This window comes from Mustelus asterias, chromosome 3 (assembly GCF_964213995.1).
Source record: "Mustelus asterias chromosome 3, sMusAst1.hap1.1, whole genome shotgun sequence".
Taxonomy (NCBI): Eukaryota; Metazoa; Chordata; class Chondrichthyes; order Carcharhiniformes; family Triakidae; genus Mustelus; species Mustelus asterias.
The window spans coordinates 26,084,667-26,101,340 of record NC_135803.1 but is presented as its reverse complement, the minus strand read 5'-3'; the positions used below and the strand labels follow the sequence as shown (position 1 = coordinate 26,101,340).

The following is a 16,674-nucleotide window of genomic DNA, read 5'->3' as shown; positions in this document are numbered from 1 at the left end:
AGTTATGCCAAGGCTTTTAAAGATATTTTAAAAAGGTTAACACACATGCAAGGCTTTTAAAGATATTTTAAAAAGGTTAACACACATGCAAGCTTACAAAAATATACAAATTACAAAGTGAAGTTAACTTTTGGAAAAATTAAGGTTCAAAGAGGCTATTTTTAAGGCTGCAGTCCACGTCTTCTTTCCTCTTGGAAACACTCCTTTGGAATTAGAATTTCTGTCTGCTCTCCATAGAATGATATAAACAGACAGGGTTCAATTCAGGTGAGACACAAAGGAGATGCAGATAGCCTTCGGCTGTTGGTGTTGTCTGCGTTTCAGATGTTCCTTCGTTAGACTTCTCCAAACCAAGCAGGGTTTTGTAATAAAAGATGCGCAAAAGTCAAAAAGAGTGCTGCTAATACAACAACGGGCCATTGATACACAACGGAAAACAATTGATAGTCTATTTGTGTTAAGGAAGGAGTTTCCACCTCAGCATAAAATAAAAGTAGATGATGGTCCCTAGCACAACTCTTGGAGTAATTTATTTAGTTCTCTTTTGTTACTTAGTAGTCTTAGAGACTAAGTCTGAGGGCCTTATTGTCCTTGCTGGGCACAAATAAGGGCATGTAAAATGCACAAATGTGGAAAATTCTCAGATTTCAAACCAGATTGCATCCAGCCTAATAGCTAACTCAGCCAAGCCCAATGTCAACCATGTCGCCTGATCCACAAGGACCTTTTAGAGTCAGAGTCATAGAGGTTTACAGCATGGAAACAGGCCCTTTGGCCCAACTTGTCCATGCCACCCTTTTTTTTAAACCCCGAAGCTAATCCCAATTGCCAGCATTTGGCCCATATCCCTCCATACCCATCGTACCCATGTAACTATCTAAATGCTTTTTAAAAGACAAAATTGTACCCGCCTCTACTACTACCTCTAGCAGCTTGTTGCAGACACTCACCACCCTCCATGCGAAAAAATTGCCCCTCTGGACACTTTTGTATCTCTCCCCTCTCACCTTAAACCTATGCCCTCTAGTTTTAGACTCCCCTACCTTTGGGAAAAGATATTGACTATCTAGCTGATCTATGCCCCTCATTATTTTATAGACCTCTATAAGATCATTCCTCAGCCTTCTACACTCCAGGGAAAAAAGTCCTAGTCTATCCAGCCTCTCCTTATAACTCAAACCAACAAGTCCCGGTAGCATCCTAGTAAATCTTTTCTGCACTCTTTCTAGTTTAATAATATCCTTTCTATAATAGGGTGACCAGAATTGCACACAGCATTCCAAGTGCGGCCTTACTAATGTCTTACATAACTTCAAGACATTCCAACTCCTGTATTCAATGTTCTGACCGATGAAACCAAGCATGCCGAATGCCTTCTTCACCACTGTCCACCTGTGACTCCACTTTCAAGGAGCTATGAACATGTACCCCTAGATCTCTTTGTTCTGTAACTCTCCCCAACGCCCTACCATTAACTGAGTAAGTCCTGCCCTGGTTCAATCTACCAAAATGCATCACCTCGCATTTGTCTAAATCAAACTCCATCTGCCATTCGGCAGCCCACTGGCCCAATTGATCAAGATCCCGTTGCAATAGGAGAAAACTTTCTTCCCTGTCCACTATGCCACCAATCTTAGTGTCATCTGCAAACTTAGTAACGATGCCTCCCATATTCTCATCCAAATCATTAATATAAATGACAAATAACAGTGGACCCAGCACTGATCCCTGAGGCACACAGAACTCCCACTTACCTGACAAAGGAGCAGTGCTCCGAAAGCTAGTGGCTTTTGCTGCCAAATAAACCTGTTGGACTTTAACCTGGTGTTGTGAGACTCCTTACTGTGTTCACCCCAGTCCAACACTGGCATCTCCACACCACACCACTGGTCACAGGCCTCCAGTTTGAAAAACAACCCTCTACAACCACCCTCTGGCTTCTGTCAAGAACGCCGGCATCTCCACATTCTGTCGAGAAGCCAATTTTGTATCCAATTTAAAACAGTACAGCCTGATAAAATGGTTCCTTACAAGTCGGAGAACATTAATATTTGATGTATGTATTAAAAGCTGAATTCCTTTGAAAACAGAACTCTTTTCAACAGAAAATGCCCCACCCTGACAGTGTAACATTGGAGGCAAGCACCTCCTGCTATAAAGCCACAACGTATGTAGTGACTGCTCCAAGCCACAAAACTGCCAGCAGGAAGTAAAGCACCAAAAGCCAGATGCTTTAGCTCAACAGTTGATTATTCATCAGCTGCTGAGCTTTGATTGCAATTATCCAGCAAAATTCAAAACTAATGTGCACAGCTGGTCGAATCAATGTTACAGCACAGGGCATGCCATTCAAACAGCACTGGAGTTTCTCAAAGCATTTAGCCTAATTTAGTCCAAAGATGTGTGGGTAAGGTTGATTGGCCATGCTGAATTGCCACTTAGTGTCGGGGGGGCTAATAGGGTAAATATGTGGGGTAATGGGGATAGGGCCTGGGTGGAATGGTGGTCGGTGTAGACTCAATGGGCCGAATGGCCTCCTTCTGCACTGTACGGATTCTATAGCTCTACTTTCAAACTTGTTCCCTCTTCCCTTTAGCATTTTTCTTCCTTCAAGCACATAAATATCCAAATTTGTAGACTTAAAAGTTCTGGGGACCCTGAGTTCGAATCCTGCCATGGCAGATGGTGGAATTTGAATTCAATTTAAAAAATCTGGAATTAAGAATCTACTGATGACCATGAAACCATTGTCGATTGTGGGAAAAACTCACAATCTAATGTCCTTTAGGGAAGGAAATCTGCCATCCTTACCTGATCTGGCCTGTGTATGACCCCAGAGCCACAGCAGTGTGGTTGACACTCAACTGTCCTCCAAGGGCAACTTAGGGATGGGCAATAAATGCTGACCAGCCAGCGATGCCCATGTTCCATGAATGAATAAAAAAACACTGCAGAGAATTCTCTGCTCTAACCATCTTATGTACTGATTTTCCAGACACCACACCAACATCCCACTTGAATCGTTTTATTAATGATCCTAATTTGTATCATTTCATTACTGTCTCACGGGCCACTGAAAGTAATCTCTTTATTTACTTCATCACACCTTTCATCATCTTGCATTCATCTAGGAGGTCTCTCTTCAATTTGCTCAGCTCCAAAAAAAAGTCCCAATTTCTTAGCTCTCGCATCATAAATGTAATTCTTCATAAGAACACAAGAAATCGCAGTAGCAAACAACCTTGCCTGTTGAGTCTGCTCCACTACTCCACACGATTATGGTTGTTCTTGGGCTTCTGCTCCACTTTCCAGCCCTCTCCCCCAGCCTGTCTCCAGACAGCGGGCTATTCTGTCTGGAGACAATACACATCTCTTTAACTGTGCTTAATGCTCCCTCCACCCACATTGTCTGTATCTTTAAGATCTGGTTGGCTGTAGGGATTCGCATTCTAATCAGTATTCTGTAACTTGATTTTGTGTCTCTGTGCCCTGTTTGAGAGCACATTTCCACTCCATCTGACGAAGGAGCAGCACTCCGAAAGCTTATGGTATTTGCTACCAAATAAACCTGTTGGACTTTAACCTGGTGTTGTTAAAACTCTTACTGTGATAACCCTTTCATCCCAGGGATAAATTTAGTAATTTTTGGCTGTAGTGTCTCCAATGCAAGTATATCCTTCCTCAAGTATCGAGGCCAAAATTGCACGGTATTTCAAGTTTAGTCCTACCAAAGCCCTGTACACCTTTAGAAAGACTTATTTATTCCTGTACTCGAATCCCCTTGCAATAAAAGCCAAGGCACATTTTACCTCCCTAATTGGCACAGGGTGGGGGCACGCAGGATGTGGTGTTTAAACCTCTGGGGAAAATGCGCAACGATAAATAATCTTTTAAATTCACAAAAAATTGCATCTGGAAATCATTCTCAGGGTAAAAAAATACACTACTCTCACATTAAAACACATTGACCACAGACAACAATAAGATCTATTCACTGTCTGGCTGCCTGTAACGCTTTGGATTTCTAAATCTCCATCCACCACACCCTACCCCCTCTCCTGTTATTTTAAAGCCTTAGTTATACAATTGGCCAGAACACTGCACCCAGCCCAGTTTAAACAGAACCAATCCCAACAGAATAGCTTCCTCTTCCTTGAGCGCTGATGCCCGTGCCCCACGAATTGGAACCCCTTCTTCCCACACAACTTGAGCCACACATTTGCTTTATCCTTGAAATTGGCATGTGGCTCAGCTAACAATCTAGAGATAATTACTTACAATATTCTGCGCTTTAGTTTGGATCCTAACATCTCTAATTCTCAGCAGAATATCATTCCTGTTCTACCCATGCTGCAGCTGTACAAAACTCTGGTGCGGCCGCACTTGGAGTATTGCATACAGTTCTGGTCAGCGCATTATAGGAAGGATGTGGATGCATTGGAAAGGGTGCAGAGGAGATTTACTAGGATGTTGCCTGGTATGGTGGGAAGGTCTTATGAGGAAAGGCTGAGGGACTTGAGGTTGTTTTCGTTAGAGAGAAGAAGGTTAAGAGGTGACTTAATAGAGGCATACAAGATGATCAGAGGATTAGACAGGGTGGATAGTGAGAGCCTTTTTCCTCGGATGGTGATAGCTAGCACGAGGGGACATAGTTTTAAATTGAGGGGTGATGGATATAGGACAGATGTCAGAGGTAAGTTCTTCACTCAGTAGTAAGGGCGTGGAATGCCCTGTCTGCAGCAGTAGTGGACTCGCCAACATTAAGGGCATTTAAATGGTCATTGGATAAACATATGGATGATATTGGAATAGTGTAGGTTAGATGGGCTTCAGATTGATTTCACATCGAGGGCTGAAGGGCCTGTACTGCACTGTAATGTTCTATGTTCTATGCCATGGGTTCCCACTTGGACCATGACAACTGGATCCCTCCCCCTTCAAGTTCCACTTGAGTCACGAGATGTCCTCAACCCTGGCATGGGGAGGCCAACGGAACCATTGGAGTGCCTGGTGATGGCTGCAAAGACCAACATCTACCCCACTGCCCATACTGTCCATCACTCCCACATTCCTCCTCACGTCCTCACTGGCATCCTGCACCTTGGTGCCATGGTTAGTTCACTCTCCTACTCTGCAGTCCTTCTTATTCACAGTATGTTGGTCACTGAGGTTCCCCATATCTGCCTGACTCTTACATACTCTCTTATCCCTTATCACTGGCCAACTCAAGCTCTGCCTAACCCAAGGATGGCTATCTCTAGCGGCATCCCACTTAACATACACTAACTTTTTCATTGTTTTCATGTCATTCCCATGAAGGGGGTACGAAGAAGTGCATACCATGTCCCAACCGTGGCTCAAGAGTTCAGCAGTAAATCCATAAGCTTTATATTTTGGTCATGATTTTGTTCAATTTTAATGCCTTATCCACTTTTACTGCGGTCATGAATTACCTCTATATATGTAAACTGTCCATTGTTTCTGTAATTTACTAAAAATCTGATCATTCAAGATGCATTTCCTTTCCGCATGCCTCATTCCAGAATTATATTACACCCCCTTTTCTACATTAAGCAGCATATATTACCACGTGCTTGCTTGCAGTCTTGCACAACCGATGTTATTTTTTCAATTCTCAAAGTCAGATTATTTATGTAAATAAGAACGGTCTTAACATGGCCCTTGCAAAGCAACCACCACACTTTCCATGTCAAATAACTTGCTTTCTCTCCTACTCTTTCGTCAATGGCCACATTACAGATGATTTAATGTGCCGTCATCCACTGCAAAAGCTGCTTAGGTGACAACTTATCAGATGCCTTTTGAAAATTCACATTAAACACCATGTGGAGATGCCGGCGTTGGACTGGGTTGGGCACAATAAGTTGTCGCACAACACCAAGTTAAAGTCCAACAGGTTTATTTGAAATCACAAGCTTTCGGAGCGCTGCTCCTTCCTCAGGTGAGCATAGAACATAGAAAGCCACAGCACAAACAGGCCCTTCGGCCCACAAGTTGCGCTGATCATATCCCTACCTCTAGGCCTATCTATAGCCCTCAATCCCATTAAATCCCATGTACTCATCCAGAAGTCTCTTAAAAGACCCCAACGAGTTTGCCTCCACCACCACCGACGTCAGCCGATTCCACTCACCCACCACCCTCTGAGTGAAAAACTTACCCCTGACATCTCCTCTGTACCTACCCCCCAGCACCTTAAACCTGTGTCCTCTCGTAGCAACCATTTCAGCCCTTGGAAATAGCCTCTGAGAGTCTACCCTATCCAGACCTCTCAACATCTTGTAAACCTCTATCAGGTCACCTCTCATCCTTCGTCTCTCCAGGGAGAAGAGACCAAGCTCCCTCAACCTATCCTCATAAGGCATGCCCCCCAATCCAGGCAACATCCTTGTAAATCTCCTCTGCACCCTTTCAATGGCTTCAACATCTTTCCTGTAATGAGGTGACCAGAACTGCGCGCAGTACTCCAAGTGGGGTCTAACCAGGGTCCTATAAAGCTGCAGCATTATCTCCCGACTCCTAAACTCAATCCCTCGATTAATGAAGGCTAGTACGCCGTACGCCTTCTTGACCGCATCCTCCACCTGCGAGGCCGATTTAAGAGTCCTATGGACCCGGACCCCAAGGTCCTTCTGATCCTCTACACTGCTAAGAATGGTACCCTTCATATTATACTGCTGCTTCATCCCATTGGATCTGCCAAAATGGATCACCACACACTTATCCGGGTTGAAGTCCATCTGCCACTTCTCCGCCCAGTCTTGCATTCTATCTATGTCTCGCTGCAACTTCTGACATCCCTCCAAACTATCCACAACACCACCTACCTTGGTGTCGTCAGCAAACTTACCAACCCATCCCTCCACTTCCTCATCCAGGTCATTTATGAAAATGACAAACAGCAAGGGTCCCAGAACAGATCCCTGGGGCACTCCACTGGTCACTGACCTCCATGCAGAGAAAGACCCCTCCACAGCCACTCTCTGCCTTCTGCAGGCAAGCCAGTTCTGGATCCACAAGGCAACAGCCCCTTGGATCCCATGCCCTCTCACTTTCTCTGAGCACTCATCTGATGAAGGAGCAGCGCTCCGAAAAGCTCGTGATTCCAAATAAACCTGGTGGACTTTAACCTGATAGTGCGAGACTTCTTACTGTGCCCATTAAACACATTCACTGGTTTGCTTTTTTATCCTCACTTTCAATTCAACCAGCACCTACCTAGCAAATGTTGTTGAATGGCACCAATTAACTCACGTATTAAGTGTTTTATTAATTTAATTCAGTATTACAGATTAAGAGTTTGTCAGTCACTAAAGATCAACTAGTTTACACTTTTGTGAATCTTCAGCTTTTATATTTAAAAAAATCACATTTGACATTCTCCAATCATGTCACGTTTTCTTTCTCTCTTGGATTTAAGAGTATAACATCACTAAATCCATCTCATCACCTTTCAGACTGTTCATGCACTTCCAGTCCTTTCTCCAAATTTGGCAATATTACCATGTCCCCATCAATCTGGAACAAACAAAATATTGAAAGCGAGATCCACTTTATCCAAACTTCGGATTGAATTTACTTCCGTAATGCAGTTTACAGAAGTGAAGATAGGGACAACTATTAGCCATAGAAGCAATTTACAACATGTATGCAATTAGCGTGATTAATACTTGTTCTCGCGTCTCCTTCAGGAAACCTCTTGAAATGAATATCGTTTGTAATTTGTAATGCACCCGCTTAAGAAACTCCATGCAGTGAAACTGAAATACTCATTAATACTTCTAATTCCTTTGAAGCAAAAGAAAGGCTTTGAAGCTTGCACGTCAGGTTTGACAAGATTACATATACAACCAACATGGTAATTTAGTTGATTAGCTGGAATGGCTACACCAACTCTAAAGACAATTGTTGAGATGACAAAAGACATTTCTGAAATTTGATTTTTTTAAAAAAATGGTTATGCCAGCCACTTTTCTATTTCAAAGCTTTTTGTAAACAATGCTCCAGGCACATAATTTGTTAGCTGTGACAGGATACTGGATTTCACACTGTTGAGCACAATTTACAATGTTCAAAAAGAGAGCTAATTATGCTAATTCAAGAGGGATATTTCAACTGAGTGAAAACTAATCTATTGAAGGCCGATTTGCCTTTTCAAAGAATCACTGATAAACCAGTGAAAATTATTTGAGACAACACGCACACACACATACATATATATGAATATTGACCCTTTCACTTTGAGAAGTTTAGAATATCAAAATGGTGAACCCATTATCAATAATTAACACATGTATAGTGTTTGATGAATCGGAAGTTTACTAGGAATATTCTGCTCCTGCTAATCCATTCTAGGACAGCATGACAAATAATTCTGTACTGGTTAGTGCAAACATTTGTTCGTGTCATCCGCAAGCAACAAGATTGTAAGCGGTTGCATTAACAACATAGGGACACAATATAGCCTGATGTTGAAGCAAGTGACAGCTAACAGTACCAATTTAACCTCACACAGGGCAAATTAGACATAGGAAATATAACTCAATGTCACACCAGATCGCTGAAATACAAGACCAGCTCAGAACAAAGAAAGGCTTCATTCATTTGGCACCTTTCATGATCACCTGGCACCACAAAGTTTTAGAACCAATTACACAGCAAGATCCCACAAACAACAATGTGATGACGACCAGATTTTTTTTTTGTAATATTGGTGCAGGGATAAGTACTGGCCAGCATAGCTCCCGTTTTTCTTTGAAACGTCAGGAGATCATTTACATTCACCTCAGCAGGTAGATAGGCCTTAGTTTAATGTCTTACAGTTCCCTTCAAATACAAAGTTTTAAGTTCCAGCTACATTTATGACACGAGTTTGAGAAATTTAAAGTCTACGATATTGTGCATCTACCAAGCTGCTTTCCCAAAACATACCTCTCCACTGACATTCTACCCAAGGATCACAAATTACAATAAAGAATAGGCACAAACAGGCTCTCTGGTAAGTTTAAAATCAAAGAAAAAGATAAACGCTTATTTGCACAACACCCAAGTAGCAGATGAGTTCTGGAGATGAAACTTGCACTTAAAACAGTACAATCTAAAACAAACGTATTTTTAGCTAATCCTTCAAGATGAAAAGCATTACAGGCCTGAAGGGTCGCTCTCTTAGTTCTTAAGAAAAGCTACTGGGTTCTTCATTCAAAATTGCAGCCAAGTTTCTGTCGAGAAGAAATATAATCTTGCAGGCAAAAACTAATTAGCCCCATTCACTGCCCAAGATCACTGTCTCATGGGGGCTGCGTTCTTTTCTTCACCGGGTGCGATCCTTCTGTGCTGCTAGCCCAAGGCTACTTTGCTGGTTCCCTTTGTGGAATAATAAATATTGACTGCCCCTTCACTAGCTTCAGTCATGTATGGCATTATCAACACATCCTACTAAATAATGGGTTCGAGCCAATGTGATTGATACATGACGGTGGGGAAAACTGACACATCGCCACCATACCAGTTACGTTTAGCTCTCTAAAAGGCTTCAGTTGACATACCATCTTCATGGGTGCAACAACTCTGGCAGCCATTGTCTTTTGAATCTCCTCCATTGAAATGGTGAGGGTCAGATAATTTGCACCTGCAAAACCCACTGGCACATAAGTAACTTCCCAGACATATTACCTGTCCACAAACCACAAATAGAAGTCACCTGACTTTCTGGCATCCATTTTGAGAGAGTACAATGTTCGTCATTCTGTGTTGCTTTCTTCCTTATTTAAAAAAATAGAGTCTGCTGCCCAATTACCTTTACAGGCGTAACACAACAGTCAATCTTAACTCACACCAAGTTCCACTTGTCCCTAAGCTCAATGACCTACATTGGAACCAGGGGTGAAATTTTTTTAAAATAAAGCCTTGACTGGAAGCCAGTCCTCCATGGCCTCACCCTTTTCTCTCTCATTACCAGCCCCACAACTCTCTAAGGTACGTGTACACCTTTAATTCTGGCCTCTTCAGCATCACCGATTTTAATCATTTCACCTTTGGTGACCGCGCCTTCTGTTACTTAGGCCCTAAGCCCTGGAATAACCTCCTGACACCTCTCTACCTTGTCTTTCTCTTTCAAGACATACCTTAAATTCTACTCTTTTACCAAGCTTTTTTACTAGGTCACCTGACCTAATATTTCCATATGTGGCTTGTCATATTTGGCTTTACAATTCCCCCCGAAGCACCTTGCAAGGTTTGTGTTAAAGGCGCTAAATAAAAGTTCTTGGCATCATGGTGGATCTTAAAGTTAAAAATGCTACTACTAAATTCAATTTAGTTCTTATGGGAGTTATGCCCAGTAAAGGCATTTCATTCATAACTTCTAAAATATCAACCTTATCCCATGTGGAATCTTTTGGAACTGACTTTTATTTTAAAGTGACCGACTCCAGCTGTTGAATTTGCATAAGCTGCATTTCAGGCATAAAGGCATCTTTTTCATCAAGCCTACAATACATGATTTCTAGAACAGCACAATCACGTGAATTATGGGCTATTTCTTTTGTTTATAACTTGTAACGGTGAACTACTTTCTTCAATGGCACTTTCCTTGAGTGTGTTTGTGTGCGAGACAGAGAGGGGGTGCTGTAATGTTAGATTGCAGAGCAAGCGCATGAGTAAACTATCCTCTTTATTTAAACCTACACAAAATTATTCAAATCACCCCACAGTCGGGTTGAAAACTGCACATCTTCCTTTCAAAAGCTGACTAATTACGGACGTAGAGAGGACAACATGGATTTCAATAGTTCTCTTTTATTCTGTAACAATGATTAAATTCACAGGGCAAAATATATAGGACAGAACTGAATTCCTAACAGCACATGAATTATTGACAAGTCCGCATTCCCTAAGCAAATGTGTTAACAATCGCAGTAACTGAAGCATTCAGCATATTGCACAAATTTACTTCCAGTGTGGTGATTTTTGCAAAGCACAGATCTGTTTGCATGACCATAGCAAATTACAAGCTCTTCCATTCTTCAATGGAAATGGCTCGTTCTCTCCTCCCTCCCCCCACAAGGGTGGGAACAAAATAAAAAATGAATTAAAGACTGAGGAAATGAACCATATTCTAATTAAAGCAAAGCAATGCTGGTTGCTGCATCATCACAGAAACCCGACAGTGCAGGAGGCCGCCATTCAGCCCATCGAGTCTGCACCAACAACAATCCCACTTAGCCCTTATCCCCACAACCCCACACATTTAACCTGCTAATCCCGCTAACCTACGCATCCCGGGACACTAAGGTGCAATTTAGCATGGCCAATCAACCCAACCCACACATCTGTGGACTGTGGGAGGAAACCGGAGCACTCAGAGGAAATCCACGCAGACACATGCTGATCATGCAAGGGCTCAATGTACAAGGCTAAGGGTTTGCATTGCATTGGAAGTCTTTATATTAAACATTGCTTTGAATACAAGACTTCATCCACAAAGCATGTGCTAGATAATTTTCACAATTATAACTTTAATTGATTTTTAAGACCAATAGAATGAAATTCAGAGACTGATCTTTCTGCTTTTGACTTCGCTTTATTGAAATATTGTAATCAATAAATATTTAAGTATTGAGACTCTCACATACAAGCACAGCTAGTCAAAGATCTTCAGAAGCAACATAGTGCAATTGCAATTTGACACGATGGTGGCCGTTAGCTTTGTCCATAACTGGAATTGAGAATGGAAAAGCTATGCACATCCCTCAACTACTGCTTGTGCAGCGATTACATTTATTGTAAATGGACAAAACCTAAAAAAATTGACCTGCATTGTTACAGGTGAACCAATATCAATATCTGCATCTGTAACCATACTCTGGAGAAGGTGCAACAATGATAAACCTGAATATCAGGCCCTTATTTGTAAATTATGAACTAAACGTCCAATAGTCATATCGGATACTTCAGGTCTGGAGGTGAGAAACAGGTGGACTGTAGCTCTCAGGCAGAACTTAACCAGTTGGAAACCAAAATTGGAAAGGACAGCGAGGTAACAATTTATTAGCACACAAAATAATGCATATTTACAGGAACATTGGGGTAAGAGGGAAAATAAAATATACATCGTGGATAGCACACCTGACTAGTTTTCAAGTCCTTAGTCTCCAAGACAGAAACGACTAAAAGCTTCACCAAATAAACTACTAAAATGTTGAAAGATAACATCTTGGGAGTTTGTGATGCTTTGAGCAGACATCCTATGTAATATTAACATCTAAAGACTCAAGGGGCTGCCAAACAGATGCTAGAAAAGTAGATTCATAAAGTAACTATGCCACTGCTTTGAAGGGACAAGCAGAGGAACGCGACTGTAGCTCGATTCGATTGAGGGTTCTAACTTGGTTTTGAGTTGATTTGTAAACCAGCAAACTCTAAGTTACAGCTTCATAACCAGAGGTTTATAAACTGGTCAGTGCTTCACCTTTTGATCAACTTGTAATATATAGAGGCACCAGATTGTAAACCGAGTTTCAATGGAATTCTTCCAACTCTGCCTTAAATAAAACTTTTAAAGCTACTTATTTTCACAGCTCTCGACAGAGATCCCATTTTTAACCACACGACTGGATATAAGCCAATGTGCAGAGTGGATGGGGCAAGCCCCTAATCCATCTCCTTGCTTGCTCCAAAAACCAATTCAAATTGGTTCAAACAGAATCCAATTCACAATCCCCACAAAAGAGACATACTATATCCAAGATAAGAAGGGGCATTACACCTTGATCTTAGACCTGATATAATCAAAAGAAATTACTTAATTCCTCTTGATGACTGCAACCAACATGGCAAAATATCAAGATCCAACTAAATTCCTGCCACAATGTAGTCGTGCTCAGATCAAGGTTTTTTTTTAAATTTTGTGCAATACTGATCCAAAAGGAAAAAAGTTGCCTTTGCAATAGCAAACAAGTGACTCTCACCCTAGTTTGAAATGTGGTTTAGTACACAGATTGAGGACAATGCCCCACTTTTGCATCTGCTGCAAAGATGCTACCTGTCATCTTGCCTCAAGCAGAACGACCTGCTCTGAAAAATTCTGCAAAAACCACTTTGCCACCATAGCAAGAGGAGCACTGCAGAACCCTCCGAGTCTGCTAAATGCCAATATTTTCAATGTTACAACATGCATCAGTTTTTAAAAACTTGAGTTTGAGAAGTTCACAGTATTAGGGGAGATGGTGACCGAACACCATAATCGCCTGTACTTAAGATAAATATACTTCAGTGGCTCATTAAAAATATATCATTCTACATCAAATACATCTTTTACAGCAGGAAAGTCAAAAAGTGTTAGTCTGATTAGTTAAATGTCAGTTAAATGTCAACAATTGCCAAATTGCTGGTTTAAAGAACTCCGAGCCTCTTACCTTCATCGGGGAGATATGTGACTGAGATACAAAACCATGTATATTCTCAATCTGAGACAGGTTCTTCTCTGACACATGGACAAGCTCTGGGCCTTTCACCTCATTGCTAATCTGCGGAGAGCCGTGTTCTTGTGGAGATGCATCGTCATCTTGGTAACGATACTTCTGCAAGGAAAGTGAAGAAAAGTGGGACATTAACAAACACAATGAAAGAATTTCAAATAAATGCAACCATATCAACTGTAAAACTAAACACAAATTTCCAAACAACGTCATGAAAGCAGCTTCCCAATTTGTAAATCATTCCCATGTTCAAAGAATTTTCATTAACGCAATCAAATTCTGTTCAACTCAACATTCAGCGCAACTTTATGAAAAGAACAAGTGCCAGTTTGCTAGTAAATGTGAGGTTAATGAAATTTCTGATCACATTAAAGTACCTAATTTGCAGAGTGATGTTATTTTAATCTTTTAATTATCCTCAGTTGTTCGCATGGAATCTGGAATAATTTGTAAATTTAACACCAAGGCTGGATTTTACAGGCTCCCATGGGAACCATAAAGTTGGTCATGATCCTGGAGGCTACCCATCCCCCAGGCACTATTTTACCAGTGGCAGAGGGGGCTGGCCTGGGAGGGGATGAAGGGTCAGGTCAACTGAGCCATCTCTTCCCACCAAAGAGATTTTACCTGCAGCAGGAGGGGCCCACGCTAACCAGTCCGGCACATTTCACTGGTCAAGATGGTGGTAGGTCAAGGGTCACCCATCTACCCCCTTTCCCTCCTCGCCAGGGTCTGCCTGCCAGTGAGATGATGGATTTATCTCAAAGTCAGGGCTTCATCGCAGCACGCCTTCTTTGAGATTGGCTGTAGTCCCAATAGTGGCCACCACCCCTCGTGGTGCTGCTGGGATTAGAAATGTGTCAGCCATTTGATTGGCTGGCAGCTCTCGGTTCAGGACTTCCTGCCCAACCCATAACTTTCCGGTGTGGGGGGGGGGCGCGCTTGCCCATAAAAACCAGTCCAATTTTTGAAATTATTCTAAGTTGAAAGCATAAAAATTCAGATCACTGACTTGAGAGTTAACAAATTCTCTATTGCAACCACATGGCCAACTTTTTACATTCTTCAATAGAACAGCAAAAATCTTAACAGTTTGAGAAGATTTGCTTCTGGGTGGTGCTGATTAATCAAAATGTATGGTAATGGCGACACATGCAAACCAGTATATTCACAACAGGTATAACCGTAGCCTCTAATTCCTAACACTCATCACTCAGTAACCAAGAAAGTACAGAACATAATATCTTGCCATTTCACCAAACACATTCATGTATCGATGTATATGCAGTAACTCCTGCCAAAGTTGCCATTTTTGAAGGTGGACAAGTTACAGATTACAACACCATGCTCCCACCAACTCCTCCGTCTCAAGAACAGCTTCTTCCCTGCTGCCAGATTTTTGAATGGATCTATCTCGTATTAAGTTGATCGTTCTCTACACCATAGCTATGACTGTAACACTACATTCTGCACTCTCTCCAAGTACGGTATGCTTTGCTTCTTTCGTGCGCAAGAAACAATAATTTTCACCGTATACTAATACATGCGACAATAATAAATCAAATCAAAATCAAACCACCAACCCCAACCAGGTACTGTTCTGGCCTATAGAGTGCTCTCAGGAGCAAGAGGAACAGAAAAACTATCTGTCTTGGGGAATAGGTTTTCCATTTTATACCAAATAGTTTTACAAAGTGCACTTAAATGAGGGTAACATTACTGAAGTCAGTAAATGCAATTCCTCTACAGAATGATCAATATATGTGCAAGTACATACAAGTCCGGTATGAATTTCAAAATAGGAGTGAATAATGACACATGGACTAAAAATATTTTGAAAGTATTATAACACTCATGGAATCGCTCAGAATCCCTGCAGTGCAGCAGGAAGCCATTCAGCCCAAGCCTTCACTAACTCACAGTATCTCTCACCCATCACCCGCTCTCCACGTAACCCCATGCATTTACCATGGCTAATCAAACTAATGTCTTGGGAAACTAAGGGGCAATTTAGCATGGCCAATCCACCTAACCCGCACATCTTTGGATTGTGGGAGGAAACCAGTGCACCCAGAGGAAACCCATGCAGACAAGGGGAGAATGTGCAAACTCCACACAGTCACCCGAGGCCGGAATTGAACCCAGGTCCCTGACACAGTAGTACTAATCCAACCTTTGCTTACTTTCACAGCAAATCAATTGCAAGGTCAGCATTTTTTTAAAAAAGTCATGCCTAAAAGTTTTTAGTCTGTAAATAGGAGACATGGGAGGTTAAGGATAACTCAAGGACAATGATACAAGAAAAATAACCCTTTATTAGAAAGGATCTAATCAGTCAAAGGAAAAGGGAACTTTTCCAATTGAAGGAGATATACAAACATTTACGGGAGGAAACTGGATGGGGCAAGGACATGAGAGGACATTGTAGTAGCAACGATTCACACAGGGCACTGGGCTTAAATCCAGCATATACCAATAAGATGAAAGTTTTGCTTCTATAACTCTGCCTGTTATAGAAGATTAACTAGACAACATCACTCCGACTGAGAATGGATGTTTATTTACAATGCAAAACATTCCACAATTATATATAAAACATTACCACTAATGCCAAGGTTAGCTAGAAGTGGGGAACTGAAGCATAGGGAAGGCACACCTTGGAGCAATTCCAAGTTAATTCTAAAGAACATTCTAAAGTCAAACTAATTTGTGCCATAGATGTATTGGCCCTGGGTTCAAAGAGTGGATACTATTTCAAACATCCCTCACCTTAGACACACAAACCTAAGACACTTGGAAGGGTTCAGTTCCGTAGCTTTGTGATAACACTGATCGCAGAATAATCAATAATGTAAGAGCAAAACAGCACATACAAGAAAACAAACCTGAATGCGCTTCCCTTCATATTAAATGCTGAAAAATGGTTGCAAATATTGCTCATTTTATTTCTAGTGCACTCTAAGTACTTGACACACGAAAGAGTAGTTGGTAAGCCATGCAACTTGCATTTTTATATATTTTTTAAAAGTGCAGTATCAAGGCACTTCAGAGGCATAAACATGTCTACTTTGACATTTGTGACCCTAATGGTAATACAACTGTTTGATGAACTTCCTTTATTCATTAGACCCCTCCCCCCGCAAAAGAATACACCAACTAAATTTCCCTTGAGCTT

At 41.5% G+C, this 16,674-nt stretch overlaps 1 protein-coding gene across 1 annotated transcript in view; it reads right to left on the bottom strand.

The window, feature by feature from the left end:
* The window catches only part of LOC144488416 (disks large homolog 1-like), a 179,057-nt gene that overhangs the window by 29,333 nt on the left and 133,050 nt on the right, over positions 1-16,674 (bottom strand). The window contains exon 4 of the mRNA XM_078206489.1: positions 13,437-13,601. Coding sequence (XP_078062615.1) covers positions 13,437-13,601 — 165 coding nt within the window. The remainder of the gene's footprint in view (positions 1-13,436; positions 13,602-16,674) is intronic.